Here is a 22,420-nt window from a genome sequence, read left to right on the forward strand (position 1 = left end):
CTTTTTGGGAGTCCTGCCCCTGCAATCCCAACTCCCTTTGCACCCCTGATTTCTGGATTCTCTCTTCATTTAGAAAATAATCCATGCCTTTATTCTTATTACCAAAATGCATGACCCCGAACTTTGCTACACTGAATTTCATCTGCCACTTCTTTGCCCACTCTCCTAACCTGTCCAGACCTCTCCTAACCTTCTGCAGAGTCCTTGCTTCCTCAGCCTGGAAGAAGTAACTAAACCTAAGCACAGAGGAGTATTAATCATCTATAAGCATCTTGGTCATCAATCTCCATGGTTGAGAGAAAAGAAAGATTGGGGCTATAGATGTGATGAATTCAGATATGTGATCGGATGAATGCAATACAGAGAAATAAATAATAGGGATGATCTTCACAAAATTAACAAATAACTTCACCCACAATTTGAAGATTTTGTTTTCATTCATTTAATTGGTATGTAAAAAGAAACCCTTGAACGCAAAGGAGTTAAACTAACCTAAACAATTCTATTGCAAAAAGGAATCCAGCGTTTAATATAAAGATGGGATCAGTGCAATAGCAGACAGGCTCGGATAAAATAAATAGAGGAGAGATTGGGATGTGGCTCTGGTAAGAAATGGGTCACTGGTTAGTATTGGGAGGCAGAGATTGTAAGAACTTAAAGATCTACAACTTTATTGGAGAAATGTCCCAGAGAGCTATGCGCCATATCATTAAATTGCACAAAATAAGTTTTTTTATAGAGTCATAGATTCAAACAGCGTGAAAACACACCCTTAGGCTCAACTCATCCATGCCCACCAAATTGGCCCATCTAAGCTAGTCTCATTTGTCTGCACTTGGTCCATATCCCTCCAAACCTTTCCTAATCCTGTACCTTTCCAAGGGTCTTTTAAATGTTATTATTGTACCTGCCTCAACTACCTCCTCTGACAGCTCATTCCATATACCCTGAACCCTCTGAGTGAAAAAGTTGCCCTTTAGGTTTCTAGTACATTTTCCCACTCTCACCTTAAACCTATGTCTTCTGGTTCATGATTTTCCTACCCCAGGTAAAAGGTAGATGGATGAGGACATTGTTCATCGGCGAAACTAAGGAAGTAAAGAATGCTCTACAAAGTAAAAATAGTTAAAGAGCATGTGTGTTTTCACATTTCCTCCATGGCTTTGTGAGTTTCTGCTGGATGTTCCCATTTCCTCTCCCATTTATCAATTAACAATACGGTTAATTGGTTAATGTAAATTACCCTTTAGTGTGGGTAAGTGACAAAAGTATCAAAGGGGTGTTGATATACGTGAGAAAAAATAAACTGCCACCTATTGGAAAACAATAGAAATATGATTGAAGGGATTTCTCTCTTGGAAGCCAGCTTGGGCCAAGTGGCTTCCTGTGTTGTGATCAGTATGTAATGCAGATAACTCAGCTGGTTTACTTGCTAGAAAGGTATAGGTTGATAATGTTATATATTACAATCTGAAAATATCAGGAGCTTCAAGTTTCATTTAAAAGCCAGTCTCAAAATTAAACACACAACAATACATTGTTACGTTCCACACAACAAACATTTAAAGAATACAGTATTCATTATCTATTCTACAATAACAAAAGGTTGTCATCTGTAAAAAATAATTTTTCCACTTGAGCGCACAGGGTTTATAAATATATAACTGTTAATTTGTTTACCAGGGCTTAACTTCTAATAAACAATTCCCTTTAGAGATAAATGACATTCAAATAACAGTTTTCACATTTCAATTTTCAGATATGGCCATATCCTATTGCAGGTCTGAAGTGGAGATGAAATTTATAGTTATTACACGGCCCTAACTCTCAACTCCTAACCCAGGCCCTGCATGGAGGTTGATCTGATCTACACTTTATCACAGAATTGTGTTCCACCCCAGTCAAAATTGTCATGTGCACATATACAAATTCTCAGCCATTTATTTCACCAAAACAGCAATGACATCTCCTACAATCCCCTCAAATATTTGTCTTCTCATTTTAGGCATAATAACCCAAGCATAATGTTCTAAGGGATTTGCTGAGTTACACATATTATGGAGGCACAGGAGCTGCAGATGCTGGAATGTTGGGCAAAAAAACAAAGTGCTGGAGGAACTGTGTGAACCAGGCAGCATCTGTGGAGGGAAATGGACGGACAACGTTTCGAGTCAGGACACAGTCTAAAGAAGGGTCCTGAACCAAAATGTCATATGTCTACTTCGCTCCACAGATGCTGCCTGAACTGGTGAGTTCCTACAGCAATCTGTCTTGCGCACATATTTTATTAATTATTTTTTAGAAACAGCCTTTGGTTCTGTGATTATTCGCTGGGACCCACATTGGACCTGATTGGTAATACAGTTTCCACCCACTGCCCGGGAACATCCAGCATCTCCTGCCATGCAGAAATTTCTTCCTCATTTGAATCCATCCAGTTGACAGGTTGGCCATAGCTGTGACCTAAAATGACAGCAAAGATTGAGAGTGATCAGTGGACTGCCAATATGCCCTTAACATTAAGTTGAAAAGCACATAAACACGGGGTTATTAAAAAGGCAACAGGGTTTACATTGTTGGCGTTATTGCAATTGGTAATGCTGGGATTCTTTACATAATAACCCATGGGAGTTAAGTTGTTGGATCTGACTGGCAATACTGCCATTTTACCCCCATTTATTGCGGTTGAAGCTACTGAAAAATAAGTTAATAATGGAGGAGGCATATGACGGAATACTAGCATCTGGCATCAGCCAAAACTTGGTTCCTGTTGCCAAACTTTAATGTTTGCCTGCCTGGATGGTTTTGCCATATCCTCAGCAAACTTTCTTAACCACTTTTGGGCTGAGCATAGTCTCTTTATTCTCAATCAGTAACTTTGGGTTCTTCATAATTACCCAGATCTGCATACCAAGCAATGGCACACATCGTGGACAAGAGACCACTGATCCAAATTCAGTGTTAGGTCCTGTGGCAGGCAGATGCACATGGTCATTGAGAATGCTAATACTTGTCTTAGAAAAACTTGCCAAGTGATAAATATTTTAAAAATATTTGAAGGAATGGAACCATTAAGGAGAAGACATGGGAGTTAGGAAGGTCCCAGAGGGTAGATGGGAGGGTTCTTTCAGCTTTAGTTTGGTTATGTAGTTCAGTGAATACCTACTTCACACCTTGCAGCAACGAAGAGTAGCTGCAGCCTGGAAATAGGTGTTAGTGGATTGTAATGTAACTTATCAACCTGTTTACTCTCATGCTGTCCAGAACACCTGTCTATTTCCATTGGGAATCATATCTTAACGTATAAGTTGAGGTCTAATGATCCATATTGGATCCAAACTGCAATTTTAAGGTACTAATGGGCAAAGAATGAGCATCATTCATCTATCAAGGCAATGGTATCGCTGCCAGACTTTTTTTGCTTTTATTTAATTGCTTGGGACCATGAGGAGAGATACTAATTTCTTTACCTGTTCCCAGACTGAGTCTCAATCCTCCCAAGAGGTGGCTGGAAAAGGTGTCATGATTCCAGATGGTGAATTCTGCACAGGTCTCACGCAAATCTTCTGTCTGAAAGCCATCATATACCATTGTATGGTTGTAAACAGGATTCAGATCTTTCTTTATCACTCTGGTCTTCTGTTGACTGGCTTTATTGCCATCTGGTAGAATAGAACTGATAGCAACAAAGTAATGACATGAGATTGAGCTATGTGTTATATAGAAATGTAGAAAAGTAGCAAAATTAGGTAACTTGGCCTTAGTCTGCTCTATTATTCATGTATATTCATGACATCCCGTTTCAATTCTCCCTTCAATGCATTTTGTGTCTACAAATCTCCATCCCTTCTTGAATATATTAAATGACTTGCCTTACATCGTCAAAAGTGGTAGGAAATTCCATAGGATTATCATTATGTGAGTGAAGAAATTTCTTCTCATCTAAATTCTAAATATCTTGCAGCTTACAATCTAGCGGTATGAATATTGATTTCTCTAACTTCAAGTAGTAGAGCTTGCTTTCCCTCTCTTTCTGTCCCTCCCCCACCCTAATTTTCCAACTAGTTTCACTGTTCTCCAGGTTAATTTTACTGTTTGTATGCCTCGTTGTCACCTTCCCCTCAGCCAACAATGAACCATTCTACATTTGATCATCGTCTGGTTTGATCTGTCCTTTTCACTCCTTGCATTCTCTTTGTACCTTTCCAAATCTCTAGTTTCCCTCTCCCCTGACTCTCAGTCTGAAGAATGGTCTCGACCCAAAATGTCACGCATTCTTTCTCTCCAGAGATGCAGCCTGCCCTGCTGTTATTCCAGCATTTGATGTCTATCCTGAGAATATAACCCTTGTTTATAGATCCTTCAATTGGGGCAAAATATCTTCATTGTGACGAACTTGTCAAATTCTGTATCTTTCAATTAAATTTCCTCTCATTCCTCCAAACAACAGTGAATATAAAATTGATTAAACCAAGCTCACCTCAAATTAGAGTCCATCATCCCGGGAATCAGTCTAGTAAAACTGTATTTCACTCAGACTATGTAAAGTGCATTCCTTCTTTGATAAGGAGACTAATTTACACACAATTCTCCAGGTGCTATTTTATCAAAGACCAGTATATAAAACTGGTACTAAATGCACTAGCCCATATATTGGGATAGTTGCTAAATATGTGCAAGTATCAGTTTTTTTTACTATTAGTATTAGAGTATGGCTAGGATTTTGAGAGAGCCAATGGACATTTCTAGAAGACTTTGGGACAGCCAGGACCATAGTTTATGCTGATGTAGATTTGGATTCCTGAGAAGTTGGTACAGTTTGTTATTCCAATGGACAGCACAGTCTCGCTGCCCCTCCACTGTGTCAGATATCTGGCCCAGCTGAGACCACATTGTAGTGGCAGTTAATTCCTTTCCCCATTCCTGTAAACCGCTCCCATTTTCCCTTTTGATCACCTTGACAGATAATTGTATAGTTTCAAGAAATTACCATTTAACAAAGGAATTGATGCCCTTGGATCGAACTGGAATGAGATTCCGTGCTTCCTTTAGCCAGATGTGCACTTCTGCGGTGGAAGGCAACCCTTGATCTAAAGAAGGAGATTCATCAGTTCTAGCTTCTCCTCCACCTTATCCCATTACCCCACCCCAGACCCACTCCACAATGCTGGTTTCACCTCATCCTCACCCAACCTCACCCGAGTGTTAGGAATGCAGCTTGTTATTTATGAGCCTGATAAGCTGCTACAAGTAAGAATTTAATTGTTCTGTTGTACATATGACAATGAAACACTCTTGACTTGAAATAATTAATAGATCAGGCAGCATCTGCGGCAAGAGAAACAGAGCTAATGTTCCAAGTCATGTCTTGAAATGTTAATTGTTTTCACCACAGATATGCGAGGTCTGCTGCGTATTACCAGAATTTTGTATTATATTTCAGATGTCCAGTATCTGCAAGAATAGACCAAAATTTGGCAGGGGGTAGTGTGTTAGCTGACTGAAAGCTTGGAAACTAAGTTATTAGTTAATTATTATTGGTTTATTATTCGGTTGCTAACTAAATTTGGTTTCGTGGTGTGCCATTAGCCTCAGCTATTTACCATTTTTGTCTGATATTTTATAAATCAGTGGTGAAAAAACAACAGCTCTAGTTTTTGACCTTGAAGAAAGGAACCACAATGATCTACCAACCTTTGTGAAATTCCCATTTAGTTCCCAATGTCAGTTGCTGCCCGGAATCTCTGGCATCCACCAACAGCAAAGGAATGAAACCGAATGAAACCAAATGAGCAACCAAACACAAGGAAGTAAAAATCAAAAATATATAAAAAGAAAAAAATATATATTTCAATCATTGTTTTATAGTAAGCAAATTAAAGACTGGGACAAGTGAGATTATGATAGAATCACAATTACACATAAATGTTTCATTGGAGAGTAATTTTTTAACCTGTTCATTAAAGTTCTCTAAGTTAGAGAAAAATGCCAAATGCTATGGTGTGGAGGGGCAGGGAATCACTGACACCAATTTTAGAATTTCCATGTTTAACTGGGGACGTGCATACTTCACCAAAACATCTTGGTCACTATTCTTTGAGTTTCCTTTGTCTTTGGAGAGATTTCATGTGTAAGTGTTAATGTGGAGGGTGGAGCGAGGGAGAGTGAAGGATGCCTCAGCACATTTGTATGTTGAAAATATAATTTTCATGCAAGTTGTGGTTTTACTTGCCCACCTGCTGAGAAAACTGAGTTTGATCAAAAAACTTTGATGAGCAGGACCACAACACATATTTGTCCCAGATGGAGAAAAACATGAAAATTACCTGCTTTGGCTCTCGAGCTAATGACCTGAAAAGTGTTTGGCCGTGCTAAGGGAATATGATAGAGGAGGCTTTTTTCTCGATCGGGGAGACAGTGCTATTTGGGAAAATTGTCTTGTTACTAATATTGACCAACAGACACTGGGATAGCCTGGGTAATGATGACGACAAATTTCCCAGTTTAGTCCTTCCAGTAGTGCCACTATACACTGCCATCTGGGTTGGTGGGAGAAATAAGATTTTCATCCACTTTAGATGTAGTGTCCTATCCTCACAGAGGATGTGGAAAAAATGTATCTATGTCAGTCTGAGTGCTGGCCTAACAGCTCGATAACAGGATCCTATGTTTCATGACCTGTTCCCCAAGATGCAGACCAAGACCAAAGTCATCTGTAAATGAAAGACTAGCAGTTCGATAACTGAATGTTCTATAGTCGTAAGGAGCAGAATTAGGCCATTTGGCCCATCAAGTCTACTCCACCATTCAATCATGGCTGATCTATCTTTCCCTCTCAACCCAATTCTTCTGCCTTCTCCCCATAACCCTTGACACCCCAAAAGCTGCTTGTCTTTCTGCTTAATAAACCTTTCACCTCCTGGTTTTGCACATATTGAGGTCCAGTGGAATGCAAGAACTGCATTGTGCAATTGACTGGTTAGGAAAGACTAACACTTAAGACTGCCATTTAATCCTTATCCTATATTAATAGACTTTCGTCTTTTGTTTTCTATTTAAGGTTCACAATATTTAGAAACTGTAACATAGTGGCTGTAACATGTCTTTGCATGATTTTTATGTAAATATGTTTATATAAAATGTACACTATGAAGTAAAAAGTAATTTTATTAAAAATGATGGCATGTGGGATTGAGTAGATCAGCCATGTTCTTATTGAATGGGACAGTAACCTCGGGGTTGTATGGCTTATTGCTGCCCCTACTTCTTACCTTTGTACAACTGTGATTAGTAAATGATAATGGTGTGATTGAACGTACCACATGATCCCGCCGGGGTGAATTTTAGTGACAAGGACAGCTGACCTTTGCTTTGGTTCGGGCTTGGTGGAGCAGCAATCTGAACAAGAGTAGATTAACAGATTTTAGTCCATGTTTGTCACTACTTTACCTCACAGACTTTATAGGGAGGGTTCATACATACATACATACATACATATATATACACAGCATGAAAAATAACTGGTTTGGTTGATATCATTGACAATAATGATAAACGGATTGGGGAATGGTTCAGAGAAGAATATGCATAATGGGAACCAATCCTGCATTTTCTAAACTGTGGAGACCGGGAACCAATCTGCAGCCTCTCCAAATACCTGGAAAATCACCTATTAATATCTCAGATCTTCATCCTCTATTTCTCTTTCCACAGATGCTGTCCTACTTGTTAAGTATTCCCAAATTTTCCTTTTACAAATTTTATATTTCCGGCTTGTGCAATGTTTAAAAAAAAAATTCACCTATAAATAATGATGATGGGAAATTTACACATTGATAAAAAAAAAATTAAAAGCCTAAGTGGTTGGATTTCTAGCAGATCCATAGAAAAGAAAAAAAAACTCAGGTCAAATTCTTATCCATTTACTGAATGTTTGAAGCAAATCAGGAGAGTACTGGAATACTCTAATCTCAATGAGTGCAATGATCATAACTCTCAAGAAGCTCATCACAGTCTTTGCTCAAGCAAGGAGCAAAACTCTAGGACTGATTGACCTTTGACACCAAAGATGCATTTCACTAAATGTGGTATCTAGGAGCCCAGGTAAAACTGAACTTCATGGGAACCAACAATATCTTGTGGCTGAAGAAATAAATTGCATAATGGACAACAGCTGTGGATATAGGAGGTCACACATCCCAGCCTCAAGACTTCACAGCAGGGGTTACACAGACAGTGCATTCGACCTGATCATCCTCACAAATTACCTTAGTTCCATTATGTTCATTAATGGCCACACAATGTTCAATTCCATTTCTACCTCTTAAGTTATGAAGCAGAGTATTGCCACAAACATCAGGATCTAGACAACATTCAGAGGTTGGCTGGATAACATGGATAGAAAAGATTTGGAGGTATATAAGCCAACCCAGGTAGATGAGACAAGCACAGATGGGCCTTTTAGCTGGCTTGGGCTAGATAGGCTGAAGGGCCTGTTTCTGTTAATCTACGGCTGCTGTGACAAATAATGTTTGTTCCACACAAGCAGTAGACAATGCTTATCTCCACTAAGAGCAAGTTTAATCGCCCACCATTGACATTCAATACCATTACTTGTTCATAAACATTTGTGGGTGTGGCTACAGCAGGAATTTCCATACTATCCTCCTGGGATCTTTTTGGTTGTCCAAGCTAAATCTTGAAAATCTCATTTGAATTTTACTTGATTTTCCTGTATGTCTTAGGATACAAATAGCAGATACTAGTTCAAGTCCAAGGAACACATTTCATGCATTTACTGCACAACGGGAGAAATGGGCATAGATTGGATGGTAATTCTGCTCATGCCCATACATTTTATCCCCTAAATAATGAGGAGCTCTCTTTGGGAATCTTATTATTGTCATAAACATGCCAAGAACAGCCCCATCAAAATACATGGCAACAGAATCCACAGCAGAAACATTAAACTCAAAATGTTCTCACAAATCTGTATATCATCTCTTTAAATATACCAATATACATTTTAGCTGTACTCCAGATCCCTGATTTATTGGAAAAAGTAAATGCTCAAAGGAAAACAAACGAAACATGGAAAATCAGATTGCAAGATCAAGCTGGGGCTATTTCCTGGCATGGCAGGATGGTCCACTGGAGAGCAACAGAAGAGTCAGTAGTTGGTTGACAAGAAATAGCAGATTTCTGACAAACTGGTTGTGATCTTTGATTGCATGGAGTTTTATTCCTAACTTTGCTGATGCATCCGGATTTTTCATACTCAAGTATCTTTACCCAATATGTTTTTGTGTTAGAAACACACTTGATTAGACTAGAATGAAATTTTAGTTGGCTTGATTCCAGAATTGCTTGCAACAGTTTAAAAAAAGTTCTTGCAGTGCATATACACGCTTTTTGACATGCTCTGTGTTAAAGCCAAGCATATTTTAACTATATTTTGCCGAATCAACAAAAAAATAGAGGAAAAAGACAAGCATCATTATGCATTTTGTTATTAATTTTATATTGTTTGCTCCCCATTCTCCACTCTGCTCGATATGGCGCACTCCGATTGGAAATGCTAGAAACCACAAATGAATAATTGGTGAACTGGGCATTAATTCATGAAAAGTCATGTCCATCCCCTGTTTCACAGTTGCAGTGAAACTTAGAAACTTAATTAACTATAATGGCCGTGTGGTTGCCACAAACCTTGTGGACAAATTTCTTAATGAACATAAATTGAACATAATGGCCATTTTACCCCAATTAATTACACCTACTTGATACCTTTAGTCTTCCCTAAAGTGCAATATTCAGAGATCGACATAACCACGGTGAAATCCGAAGTCCTGCAGAATTTCTAACTGTCGTGAGAGGAGTTTCTTGGATGAAATAGCCATTTTCTAGTCCTTATTTTGTTAATACAATTACAAAACAGACAACTGGACAGTACATTAAGACAGGTCAACGTGTGTTGGACAGTGACAAAATCTTACCCGTGGTTGAAGGGTGTAGGTTGTCGGTTTAGAATTACTCCAATCGCAAAGCTCTAATTGGATTTCTATCTCCCCCAGGAAGAGATTGCGCCCAAAGTGATCTCTGTGCCACACCGAGAGGTTTAGAGTTCGAGTCTGCAGCTCTTCTTTTCCCAGTTTATACTTTGGTTAAAAAAAACACTCAGTGTTAAAGCCAACCTTATATAGCATGTTTTAAATATATTTTGCTGAATCAACAAAAATAGCAGATGATGAGTGTACATCAGCGAGCAAATAGTTTCAGACAGAAACCTCACCGAGCATTGTGTCGGTGTACGGCTATAGAAGACAAGTATTTTAATTTCTGGTTGTGTTATGCTTTTATGACAAGGTACATATAACATACATTTCTGCGCCAAAGGGTCATATTATGTTTGCCAGAATATATATGCCATATGTATACATGTGGCAAAGTGTTTAAATACATGTCAGGATATTTTCGGGTAAAAATAAATACTTTGGCAGAATTTGCAATGTTTCTTTAATACTATGGTCGCGGGCATGAGTCTACAATGTAATAAAGTGAGATAATACTGTATACTTCACAGGAACATTATCAATCAAAACTTGATACCAAGTTAAACCAAAAAACATTAGGTCAGGTCAGCAAAAGCTTAATAAAATTTGTACATTAGTAAAGCATCTTAAAAGACGAGAAAGGTTGAGAGATCGAGAGGTTGAGAGATTTAAGGCAGTTTATTGATGGGGGGGGGGGGGGGGAGAGGGTTGGTGTTGGAGAGGGTGGATGGAGATGATAGTCTAATAATGGACAGCTTTGAAATGGACAAGAGAGATAAAGGCACAGAAGTTTAAGGAAAATAAACAACCAGAATGAGTGCAAAGGGAAGGGGGATTGAGAATCCATTAAATGAATAGTTTAGAGGCCAATATTTAGGCCAATGTTGCAATATACCCCTGCATGATCTGTTAGGTTGGAAAGTAAAGGTAGAATGATTGAACCCGAATCTACTATTATTGTAATATATACTTGCTGGAAGTGTCACTTATGTTACATGATTAAATATCAAATGTGGGAGAACATAAATTCATATTTCAGAGGCCATCATTACGGGTGCTTGGCCCTGCACTTTGCAGTTGGATTGACAAAAAAACGTTAGTGTTTGGCATTATTACACCATGCCACTCACAACAACTTTAGAATTTCTGCACAGTCCATGTTTAATGCAGAAACCCCAAAGAAGCTATCAATAATTAAGCATTCTACCACAAACTGCACCTTCTCTAGTGTAGTCCAGCAAGAACTAAATGAAACATTTAGATACTTATGAATAGTGAATGGTTTCTTGGTTCTTGGTCCTCCAAAATATTCCAAATGGAATTTAAACTGGAGGTGGCGGAGTATGGACTTAAGCAAGAAGGGCTTCTTGGAGAATGGTGAATGAAAATAAAGATACAATAATTGATCTCACCGTTAATGGCTCATTAAATGTAGGATTCAAGGTTTTCTTCCTCACTGCGGTCTTACGCTTGCCTTGAGATGATTTGTCTGGGAGAAGATAACTCTTCACATAGCTATTAAAGGGTAAAGTTACCAAGATCACATTAAAAGGACATTTGGTGTAACTAATTGTCCCAAGATGGTTGCAATACTGTTAGGAACAAAATCTGAAACTGCAGCATATATGGATGGGTTGATCTAATAAACACATTTCAACGAGCAAACTAAAGAAGGGAAGTGAAACTTCATAAAATATTTATGATACAGAACTAAACTCTGCCAATTTCCAGCCAACAAGAAGCAGCGCTGCCGTCGCAGCTGCGGCTTGCCTGCAGTCCGTCTGTCTTTTGTGTTTTTTGTTGTTTTTGTCTGAATTGTAGTTTAATATGATGTAGTGTTGTATGTTATGTTTTGGGGGGGGGGGGGTGGGAGGGAACGGGAACTGTAACATTCTCTCTCCAGAACGGAGACGTGACCTTTGTTCTGTGTCGTGTCTCCGTTCCCGTTGCGGCCTACCACCGGCCATTCACCTGGGAACACCTGGGGCTCTGGTTCGCAGAGCCCGCGGCGCGGACTCACCACCTGCGGCGCTGGCTGCCTGCGGATGCTGCGGGCGCGGCTGCGACTCGTCTCCGGAGGCTCCGGCGCGGGCCGCGTGGACGTCGGAAGCCCGCAGACCCCTGGGTGGGGGCCGACATCGGGAGCTCCGGCAACGGCAGAGGCAGCGTGTTCGCCCGCCCCGAATCGCGGGGCTTGGGTCGGCCCGCCACGGACCTTTCACCGTCCGGCGCGGCCTGAAATAGGCCGTTGACCTTTCACCGCCCAGCGGGGGCTTCAATATCGGGAGCCCCGACCGCCCCGATGTGGCAACTCCAACAGCCTGACCGCGGGACAAGACGGCAGGGAAGAGAAAAAGACATTTTGGCCTTCCATCACAGTGAGGAGGGACTGGAGGAGACTCACTGTGATAAATGAATCCTTCCTATTTACTCTTTCTGAGCCCCACATTACTTGATATACTTAATTTGTTTCTTGGAATTCACTCCAGACATGTGAGAGATAATGCATTTGAGGAGGTAACAAGGCAAGATGGTTGCAATACTGTTAGGAACAAAATCTGAAACTGCAGCATATATGGATGGGTTGATCTAATAAACACATTTCAACGAGCAAACTAAAGAAGGGAAGTGAAACTTCATAAAATATTTATGATACAGAACTAAACTCTGCCAATTTCCAGCCAACAAGAAGCAGCGCTGCCGTCGCAGCTGCGGCTTGCCTGCAGTCCGTCTGTCTTTTGTGTTTTTTGTTGTTTTTGTCTGAATTGTAGTTTAATATGATGTAGTGTTGTATGTTATGTTTTGGGGGGGGGGTGGGAGGGAACGGGAACTGTAACATTCTCTCTCCAGAACGGAGACGTGACCTTTGTTCTGTGTCGTGTCTCCGTTCCCGTTGCGGCCTACCACCGGCCATTCACCTGGGAACACCTGGGGCTCTGGTTCGCAGAGCCCGCGGCGCGGACTCACCACCTGCGGCGCTGGCTGCCTGCGGATGCTGCGGGCGCGGCTGCGACTCGTCTCCGGAGGCTCCGGCGCGGGCCGCGTGGACGTCGGAAGCCCGCAGACCCCTGGGTGGGGGCCGACATCGGGAGCTCCGGCAACGGCAGAGGCAGCGTGTTCGCCCGCCCCGAATCGCGGGGCTTGGGTCGGCCCGCCACGGACCTTTCACCGTCCGGCGCGGCCTGAAATAGGCCGTTGACCTTTCACCGCCCAGCGGGGGCTTCAATATCGGGAGCCCCGACCGCCCCGATGTGGCAACTCCAACAGCCTGACCGCGGGACAAGACGGCAGGGAAGAGAAAAAGACATTTTGGCCTTCCATCACAGTGAGGAGGGACTGGAGGAGACTCACTGTGATAAATGAATCCTTCCTATTTACTCTTTCTGAGCCCCACATTACTTGATATACTTAATTTGTTTCTTCCCAGCCCTCCTTTCTTCCAAAGAAGGCATCCCCATCTAACCTCGCAGCTAAAATGTTCTAATCCTTGCAATATTGTTTTAAACCTTCTTTGTTCTGCAATCACTTTAAAAAAAATGTGGGGTGTCTAGAACCTATACAGTTCGAGCATAATGTTGCATAAACACATTCTTTAATTGTTTGCATTGTCTAACAGGGAAAGCACCAATTTACTGCTCTCTCCTTCAACCTGCTGTGATCTGTGGACACACACTGTAGGGTTCCTTTGTTCTCAGTTGCAGCTTATGTTTGTTGTGCATTCTCTTGCCTTGTTACCTCCTCAAATGCATTATCTCTCACATGTCTGGAGTGAATTCCATTTTCCATTTTCTGCACAAACCTATCAGGCCATTTGTCTGTCCCTGCAGTTTTCTCCTTTCTCTAACATGCACTCAATGAGTAAGTGCAAATCATTAATAAGTATAAACAAAAGCGAAAGGAAGCATTGAATCCTGCTAAATTCCACTGACTATAGCCTCCATTTACAAAAATAATCCATCAACATTACCTTTTGATTCTTGTTACTTCCCCTTTTATCTCCCACTAATTATCTTCCATTTTCTATTGTTCAATGCTCCTGTTCTAATTTTCCTGTAAAATTTATTTAAACCACCCAAGTCCCAGGAAACTTGCCTGTGTGGATATCAATTCCCGCCCTTTTGAGATGCAACCTGTCTCTGCAGGTCCAACTTTCCTCAAAACTCTTTCTACTGTTTCCAGAATTTAAAGTCTTCCCTCCAATATTATCTCGCTAGCTGCATATTCATCTGTATTATCCTCCTACTTCTGTAATTACTGATATAAGGCACTCTGGAGATTAGTAGCTTTTAGATCCGGCTTCTTACTCTGTTTACCCAATTCTAAATCTGCCCGCAGAACTTTTTATTTTACTACCTGTACCAATATGAACCTTCCCACTGGCTTTGACTCTTTCTTTTAGAATGTTCTGCAGCTGCTCGGTAATATCCTGGACCCTCACATCAGGGAGGAAACATGCTTCATAAAATCACGTCTTGAGGTTTGATGTGGGGGCGGAGGGGAACAAAGGTGAGGCCTCTGCTGAGAACAGACCGTTCAGTATCTGATTTGATGTGGGGGCGGAGGGAATAGTCTATCCCCTACTTCCAATTCCTCCGTCTACGCCGCATCTGCGCCCAGGATGAGGTGTTTCACACTAGGGCATCAGAGATGTCCTCATTCTTTAGGAAACGGGGCTTCCCCTCTTCCATTATAGATAACGCTCTCACTAGGGCCTCCTCTATATCCCGCAGCTCCATTCTTGCTCCCCCTCCCCGCATTCGTAAGAAGGATAGAGTCCCCCTTGTCCTCACCTTCCACTCCATCAGCCACCGTATACAACAAATTATCCTCCAACATTTCCGTCACCTCCAACAGGATCCCACTACTGGCCACATCTTCCCATCTCCTCCCCTTTCTGCTTTCCGCAGAGACCGTTCCCTCCATAACTCCCTGGTCCACTCGTCCCTTCCGACCCAAACCACCCCCTCCCCAGGCACTTTCCCCTCCATCCAAGGACCCAAACAGTCTTTTCAGGTGAGGCAGAGGTTCACCTGCACCTCCTCCAACCTCATCTATTGTATCCGCTGTTCCAGATGTCAACTTCTCTACATCAGCCAGACCAAACGCAGGCTCGGCGATCGTTTCGCTCAACGTCTTCGCTCAGTCCGCCTTAACAAACCTGATCTTCCGGTGGCTCAGCACTTCAACTCCCCCTCCCAGTCTGACCTTTCTGTCATGGGCCTCCTCCAGTGTCATAGTGAGGCCCACCGCAAATTGGAGGAACAGTACCTCATATTTTGCTTGGGCAGCTTTCAGCCCAGCGGTATGAACATTGACTTCTCCAACTTTAGATAGCTCCTCTGTCCCTCTCTTCCCCTCCCCCTTCCCAGTTCTCCCACTGTATTCCTGTCTCCACCCATATCTTTTACTTGTCATCAGTCTGAAGAAGGGTCTCGACCCGAAACGTCACCCATTCCTTCTCTCCAGAGATTCAAGATTCAAGATTCAAGATAGCTTTATTTGTCATCCAATATTGGACGAAATTCAGTCACCCACAGTCCAACAATAAAAGCATTAAATAGGCACTAAAATTACACAACCCCAAAAACCCAGATGCTGCCTGACCCGCTGAATTACTCCAGCATTTTGTCATACCTTCGATAAAATCATGTCTACTCCCCTAACTATAGAATTCACAATAACTATTGCTTTCTTGGATCTTCCCCTCCCTCCGTGTGCAGCTGAGCCACCCATGGTGCTTTGGTCTTGGCCTAGGCTCCCTCCCCAAGAAAACCTTCTCCCCCATTAACATTCAGAAATGGTTGAAAAGTAAGATATACTGAATGTCTCCTGGACTACCAATTTGCTCAATTTTTTGTCTGTTTGGCAATCATCCTATCCTGTAGTTACATTTCCGAGAGTGGAGTAATCACCTCCTGAAATGTGCTGCCAATGATGAGGGTGGATCACTGTCAAGAATAGGGGAAGTATCACACACTGTAAGGATTTTTGCTAACCCCTTAATTATTAACTCATTTTGCAGAAGTAAATATTTTAAAAGAAAACAAAATCACTTATAAGTGATCCACATACCAGCTCCTTTTGTCGTGCTGGTCTCAACTGATAGAGCACCCCACCTACCTGCCTTCCTGTGATGGTATGCCACTATTTAAAAAAAATCCTTTTCTTCCCTGATTTTTTTAAATGTTGCTATTTTATCCCCACTCTTAGCTCTCTCCATCTGGTGCACACTCTTGGGGCACGCCACCTTAAAAAGATCAGAACACTATTTCTTCCCTCATCATGCTGAATCACTAAAGTGTAGTACTCTGTATAAACAGTATTCTGCAGAATTGACTCAGACCATTAGCAAAAGCCTTCTACATTTGTACTAATGAAAGCTCTAAGGATCTGAGATCGCCCTGCTGCAGTAATAAATAGGTCGCTAGCTAATTAATTGTGCAACTGCTACTGGCTGGTAATTTGTTTCGCACTGACTAACATTGAAGAAAAAAGGAAGTTGAATTTAAAGCTAAATTGAATCATAAATGCTAACTGCAAAACCCAATTAAATCTTAAAAAGTGATCAACCCTTAACACCGTTTAAAATTTCCACATCCATCACAATCTGTATATTAATAAGCATATATTAAAATTTGACAAAGCCTGGTTCCATTGAACTGGACTTTTAGGAAGGAATTCAGAAGTGTAGAGGCATAGTCAGCAATGATGGAACAATTAAAGTTGGTGTTGTCTGAAGTGGGGAAGAGCAGAAGTGGAGGATTATAGGGCTGGAAGCACTATAAGTGATAGGTAAAGAATAAGGCATGGAAGGAGATAGACATTGAACATTAGTTTTACATTTTAAACATTGAGATAATAATTAATCAGGTGCATTAACTAGGTCAACAAGTATTGGAGCAGAGTTGGGCAATACAGTATTATGAAGGTGAAAATAAACACTAATCATGATGTAGCATAATTCTGGAGCTCATTTTGGTGCCAAATATAATATGTTTGTAAAGTGGTTCAGCATCACACAATTACAACAGGGACAGTGTTGATGTCTGATATTCTGACAAGACTGAAGACAATGCCTTCATTATTGAAGACTAAGCCTTCTGATTTTAATTAAAGGAATCACCTGCTCATTCACCATTGGATGCTGGGCAAACAGTCTGTCAGTTTATAAACAATAGAATGGCCAAGCCTGATGACTATAACACAATGCCTGGCTTCATTAGTGGCTGAAATGGTACGATGCTGTGCGGCAGACAATGGAGGCCAGTTTGTAGATGAGAAATAGGGAAGAAATTGAGGGATGCCAGAGGTAACAATGTGGGAATAAGAACAGAACAAGAACCTTGAATTGAATTGAATTGAAGCATATATTGTCATTCAAAATAAATTTGAATGAAATGTTGTTCCATATAGTCCTGACAGTAAAGAGCACAAAACACACAATTACATAAGTTTAACATGTTAACTGTGAGGACATGGCTATGATTAGTTCAATAAGAATTACAGCAAACGAGTGCATGTTTTTGGGGTGGATAACACACCTATTTTTATAGATAGGTACCTCTGAACCAAATCACTTTACCCACTAAACACAGCAACACAAGGAACTGCTGTTGAAATCTTTTGAGTAAAACACACAGTGCAGAGTAACTGAGTGGGTCAGGCAATATCTGTGAAGGGAATGGATAGGTGGCGTTTCAGATTGCCGAATACCCAAAATGACACCTACCCATTCCCTCCAGAGATACTGTTTGACCCGCTAAATTACTCCAGCACTTTGTGTTTTACCCAAATAATACAATGTACTGGATCAGAGTACTAATAATTGGACCTTTAACGACAGGTTGATACTCACGGGTTAGAATGATTTTTCTTTGCTGCAGCTAGATCATTGCATTGCACCACATGAACATGAAACTCATTATTGCTCTCATTATAATGGAGTGAGAAAGTGACACTGCCTCTCACATCCACATATCCAAGATCAGTGTTGCTGTACAAACTCATCATACTGCCACTGAGCTGCAAAATAGAATACACAGGAGCAATTAGTGATGCATTCTCTCTCATTTGCCAGTGTGTTAGTATCAGAGATATTGATGTAGTCTAATGGATATTATCAGTCCCAAAGTGTGTAATCACATTTACTGTGATGCAGTAAGTTGCAGGATCTCTACTGATTTCAGTAGTTATAGTATTGTACCAAACACAAGATCACATTAGAGTGCTGATTGATGTAGTGCAAAACAAAAGCTTAGAGATTCATCTGTGCCTTTATTTATTCACTCATGAATGTTTCAAAATAAATAATTAATGCGTAAATCTGGATGTCACTGGCAAGATTAGCATTTATTGTGTATCCCTATTTACCATTATGACAGATGTTCCAGGAATTAAACCATAGGTAATGAAGGAACTGTTATACAATTCCAAGTCAGGATAAGCAGTATTGATGAGTATTTGGGGTGGGATTAAAGCTGGTGGGTTGGAAGACCCATTTCTCTTCTGTGTGACTCAATGTGCAACTTTGACAATGTGCATGTGGTGATATTCCAGTGAACCTGAATCTCTAGTCCTTGCTAGTAATAAGTCATGGGTTATGGAACAGATTTTGTGTATGGTACCCACTGCAGTCACAGTTTGCTGATATTGCAGGGAATGAATGTTTGCAGTGGTAGAAGGAATGTCAATCTGAAGAAGGTTCTCGACCCGAAACGTCACCCATTCCTTCTCTCCCGAGATGCTGCCTGACCCGCTGAGTTACTCCAGCATTTTGTGTCTACATGTCAATCGTACAATCGTAGGTGTCATTTTGGGTATTCGGCAATCTGAAACGCCACCTATCCATTCCCTTCACAGATATTGCCTGACCCACTCAGTTACTCTGCACTGTGTGTTTTACTCAAAAGATTTCAACAGCAGTTCCTTGTGTTGCTGTGTTTAGTGGGTAATCACAGCAGTCACAGTTTGCTGATATTGCAGGGAATGAATTTTGCAGTGGTAGAAGGAATGTCAATCTGAAGAAGGTTCTCGACCCGAAACGTCACCCATTCCTTCTCTCCCGAGATGCTGCCTGACCCGCTGAGTTACTCCAGCATTTTGTGTCTACATGTCAATCGTACAATTTGTTTTGTCCTGGATGATGTCAGGCTGCTTGAGCATTGTGGGAGCTGACTGATCTAGGCAAATGAAGAGTGTTCCACCACATTCCAGATTTGTGCCTTGTAGACAGTTTGCAACAGTGCAGCACAGGAACAGGCCCTCTGGATCACGATGTCCGTGACAAATATGATGCCAATTCAAACCATTTCCTTCCTCCTGCACATGATCCATATCGCTCCATTCCCTGCATATTCATGTGCCTGTCTAGCCTCTTAAATGCCATTATCGTATCTGCTTCAACCAGCATTGTGGCAGCATGTTCCAGGCCGCACCGTTGTGTTTGGCTGCCTGCCACTGTATGTTGTTTCTTTTTTTTTTCCTAATCAGATGTGCAGCACTTTGGTCAACGTGGGTTGTTTTTAAATGTGCTATACAAATAAAATTGACTTGACTTGACTTGACTTGACTCTGTGTGTGAAAAAGAAAATTACTCTGTACATCTCTTAAAACCCTTTTCTCTCACTTTAAAACTATGTTCTCTAGTATTTGACATTTCCACCCACACCATACCAAGCATACCATACGCCTTCTTTACCACTCTTTCTACTTATATTGCTACTTTAAGGACCTAGGGACCTGGACCCTAAGATCTCTCTGTACCTCTAGGTTGTTAAGGGTCCTGTTATTAACTGTATACTTCCTCTTATGTTCCATCTCAAAAATTGCAACACCTCATACTTGCCCACATTAAACTCCATGTGCCATTTTTCTATCCATATCTGTAACTGATCTATATCTTGTCATATCCTTTGACAGCCTTCTGGTTGCAACTCCATCAATTTTGTGTGTTTTGCAAAACTCACTAACCAACCCAGGTACATTTTCATCCAAGCAACATACACATCACAAACACAGGTTTCAGCACTGATCCTTGTGGAACACCACTGATTACCAATTTCCAGCTAGATGACATCCTTCCACCACTACTCCCTGTATTCAATGGGTAAACCCGTTCTAAATCCAAACTACCAAATCAATGTGGATCTTATGTGTCTTAATCTTCTCAATCAGCCTACCATGAGGGACTTTGTCAAACTCCTTACTAAAGTCCATGTAGACAACTTCTACCACCCTACCCTCATCAATCACTAGATAGTAAAAAGGCTTTAGGCACGAGGAGATGTTACTCATTGTAGGATATCTAGCTCCTACCCTGGCTGGAGAACATAGCCATGTGACATGCGGACATCGCCTATCTATGTCCCCCAGATTGACAGACCCACTGAGTTACGCCAGCATTTTGTGCTTTCCTAAAGTTATAGATCAGCTCAGATTTAAATTGTACAGGATCAAGCTTCCATATAGCTGCCTTCTTTCCCTGTGTCCGCAAGTGCCGACTGGTACACAGTGAACGGTCGAGTTGTGTTTCTGGTCTGTGATGACTTCAAGATGTTGATGATGGGGATGCTGTGACGATAGTGCCATTGAAAGATTAGGCTAGATGGTTAAACTAAAGGATTATTGAAAAATGCGTCAATGCCTGTTTCTGTCATGGGCCCACTGCTGCAAAATTCTTTTGAAGAAAAGGGCTGAAGATAATAGGTGCCACTAATCACCAGTGGAAGTGAAGGGAAATACAATTGATCAGGATCATGCCATGACCCATCAGGGGTTTGTCTGGGGTTTGTGGAATTGGGTGTAAAAGTGGCTTTAGATTGGGTCAGGAGATTGAGTTGACCCGTCAGCAGATCACAGGGATGGGGGTTCAGACATAGATGGAATGGGGAGGGGTCCATGGTAAGCTGCTGAAGTAAACTAAAAATTATAGGAAACCTACCCAGGCACTTAGGATGATTTGCTGTAGGATGGGGCTCTAAAAGGCTTAGTAGGCACTGTTTATAGTCAAACAAAGCTGTTTCTTTTAAATTTACATCATCTGCTCAATCATAATGCTCATTCACATTGGGTGGCACCCCAGCAGTAGTTGCCTCGCCATCAGTCTGTTCGTCCTTTCTTCTTTTTTGCTATTTTTAGTATATTTTAAAAAGTATGTTTTAGTGTTCCTTGGTTTGTTTTATGTGGGGGGTGGAGGGGGCAATTGGGGGAAACTTTTTTTTCAATCTCTTACCTCGACAGAGCGATTTTTTTTCCTTATCGTATCCCCGTCCCCATTGCGGCCTAACATCGTGGAGTTGGTGGTCTTTCCTGGAGACCGACCCGGTGCTCCAAGCCGCAGGAGTCTGTGGGACTTTAACATCGCGGAGCTTGCGATCGAAGCTCCAACTGTGGGGCCTGTGGACTTCACGAAGTTAAGGAAGCCCGCGATCTCTGGTAAGAAGAGGCTGACTCGGGAGCTCCATGCCGCGGAGAGAGTTTCAACCGCCCTAAAGCGGGAGTTTCGATCACCCCGATGAGGGCTTCGATCATCGGCTGCGGGGGCTTTGATCGCCCCGACTGCGGATGTTTTGACTGCCCCGACCGTGGGAGAACAAAGAGGAAGAGAATTGAACTTTATTGCCTTCCATCACAGTGAGGAATGTGGAATCCGCTGTGGTAGATGTTTGTGTTAACTTTTATGTGGTTGTGTGTCTTGTTGCTTTTCACTTAGTATGGCTGTATGGTAACTCAAATTTCACTGTACTTTAATTGGTACATTGGACAATAAACTGACTTTGAAACCTTGAAAATATGATTAATAGAGGATGAGATAGACTGTTTTTTTTAATACAGAGAGTGCATGGTTCACATGGAGTTGGGAAGCAAGACCATGACAGATAGGCAATGAAATGATTTCTGGCAACACTTCAACGTTTCCCCATGCATTTTGAGCCTTGTATTAATATTATGTATTACATGCCATCTGCAACTGAGCTTTTAAAGTTAGAAAAATATCCATTCAGCTTCACATTGGGATAGTACATCATTCTGTGATGCACAACGTGACCAGAATAATCAGTTAAATAACAGCAGCACTGATAAACTATCGATAATTCGAGACCAATTATTTGTCCAATTGCTGCTCTTCATGAGTCTGGCAGACAAAAAATACATTTACATTTAGAATGTAGCTCCCTATCCCTACTGAAGGGGAGTTTGGAATGGACAATAAATGTTGGCTTTGCCTACAATACCTTTATATCGTAAATGGAAACATTAATAAAGCATGACTGTTGCCAAATATGGAAATGTACCTCAGACAAAAAGCCCAAAGAACAAAAATGTTTGTGCATTTTTCTTCCAAAAATCTTTGGTTATTAACTTTAAAA

General features: G+C 41.3%; 1 protein-coding gene across 1 annotated transcript in view; it reads right to left on the reverse strand.

Moving 5' to 3' along the window:
• Nucleotides 1-454: 454 nt before the first annotated feature.
• sytl1 (synaptotagmin-like 1) overlaps nt 455-22,420 on the reverse strand; it is a 39,515-nt gene continuing 17,549 nt past the window's right edge. Inside the window, exons 8-14 of the mRNA XM_078422903.1 lie at nt 17,908-18,074; nt 11,465-11,567; nt 9,996-10,157; nt 7,320-7,398; nt 4,991-5,090; nt 3,471-3,676; nt 455-2,463 (exon numbers count right to left, since the gene is read on the reverse strand). Of these exons, the coding sequence (XP_078279029.1) occupies nt 2,324-2,463; nt 3,471-3,676; nt 4,991-5,090; nt 7,320-7,398; nt 9,996-10,157; nt 11,465-11,567; nt 17,908-18,074 (957 nt within the window). The 3' untranslated portion in view covers nt 455-2,323. The remainder of the gene's footprint in view (nt 2,464-3,470; nt 3,677-4,990; nt 5,091-7,319; nt 7,399-9,995; nt 10,158-11,464; nt 11,568-17,907; nt 18,075-22,420) is intronic.

The sequence above is a fragment of the Rhinoraja longicauda genome, chromosome 27, assembly GCF_053455715.1.
Source record: "Rhinoraja longicauda isolate Sanriku21f chromosome 27, sRhiLon1.1, whole genome shotgun sequence".
Classification (NCBI taxonomy): Eukaryota; Metazoa; Chordata; class Chondrichthyes; order Rajiformes; family Arhynchobatidae; genus Rhinoraja; species Rhinoraja longicauda.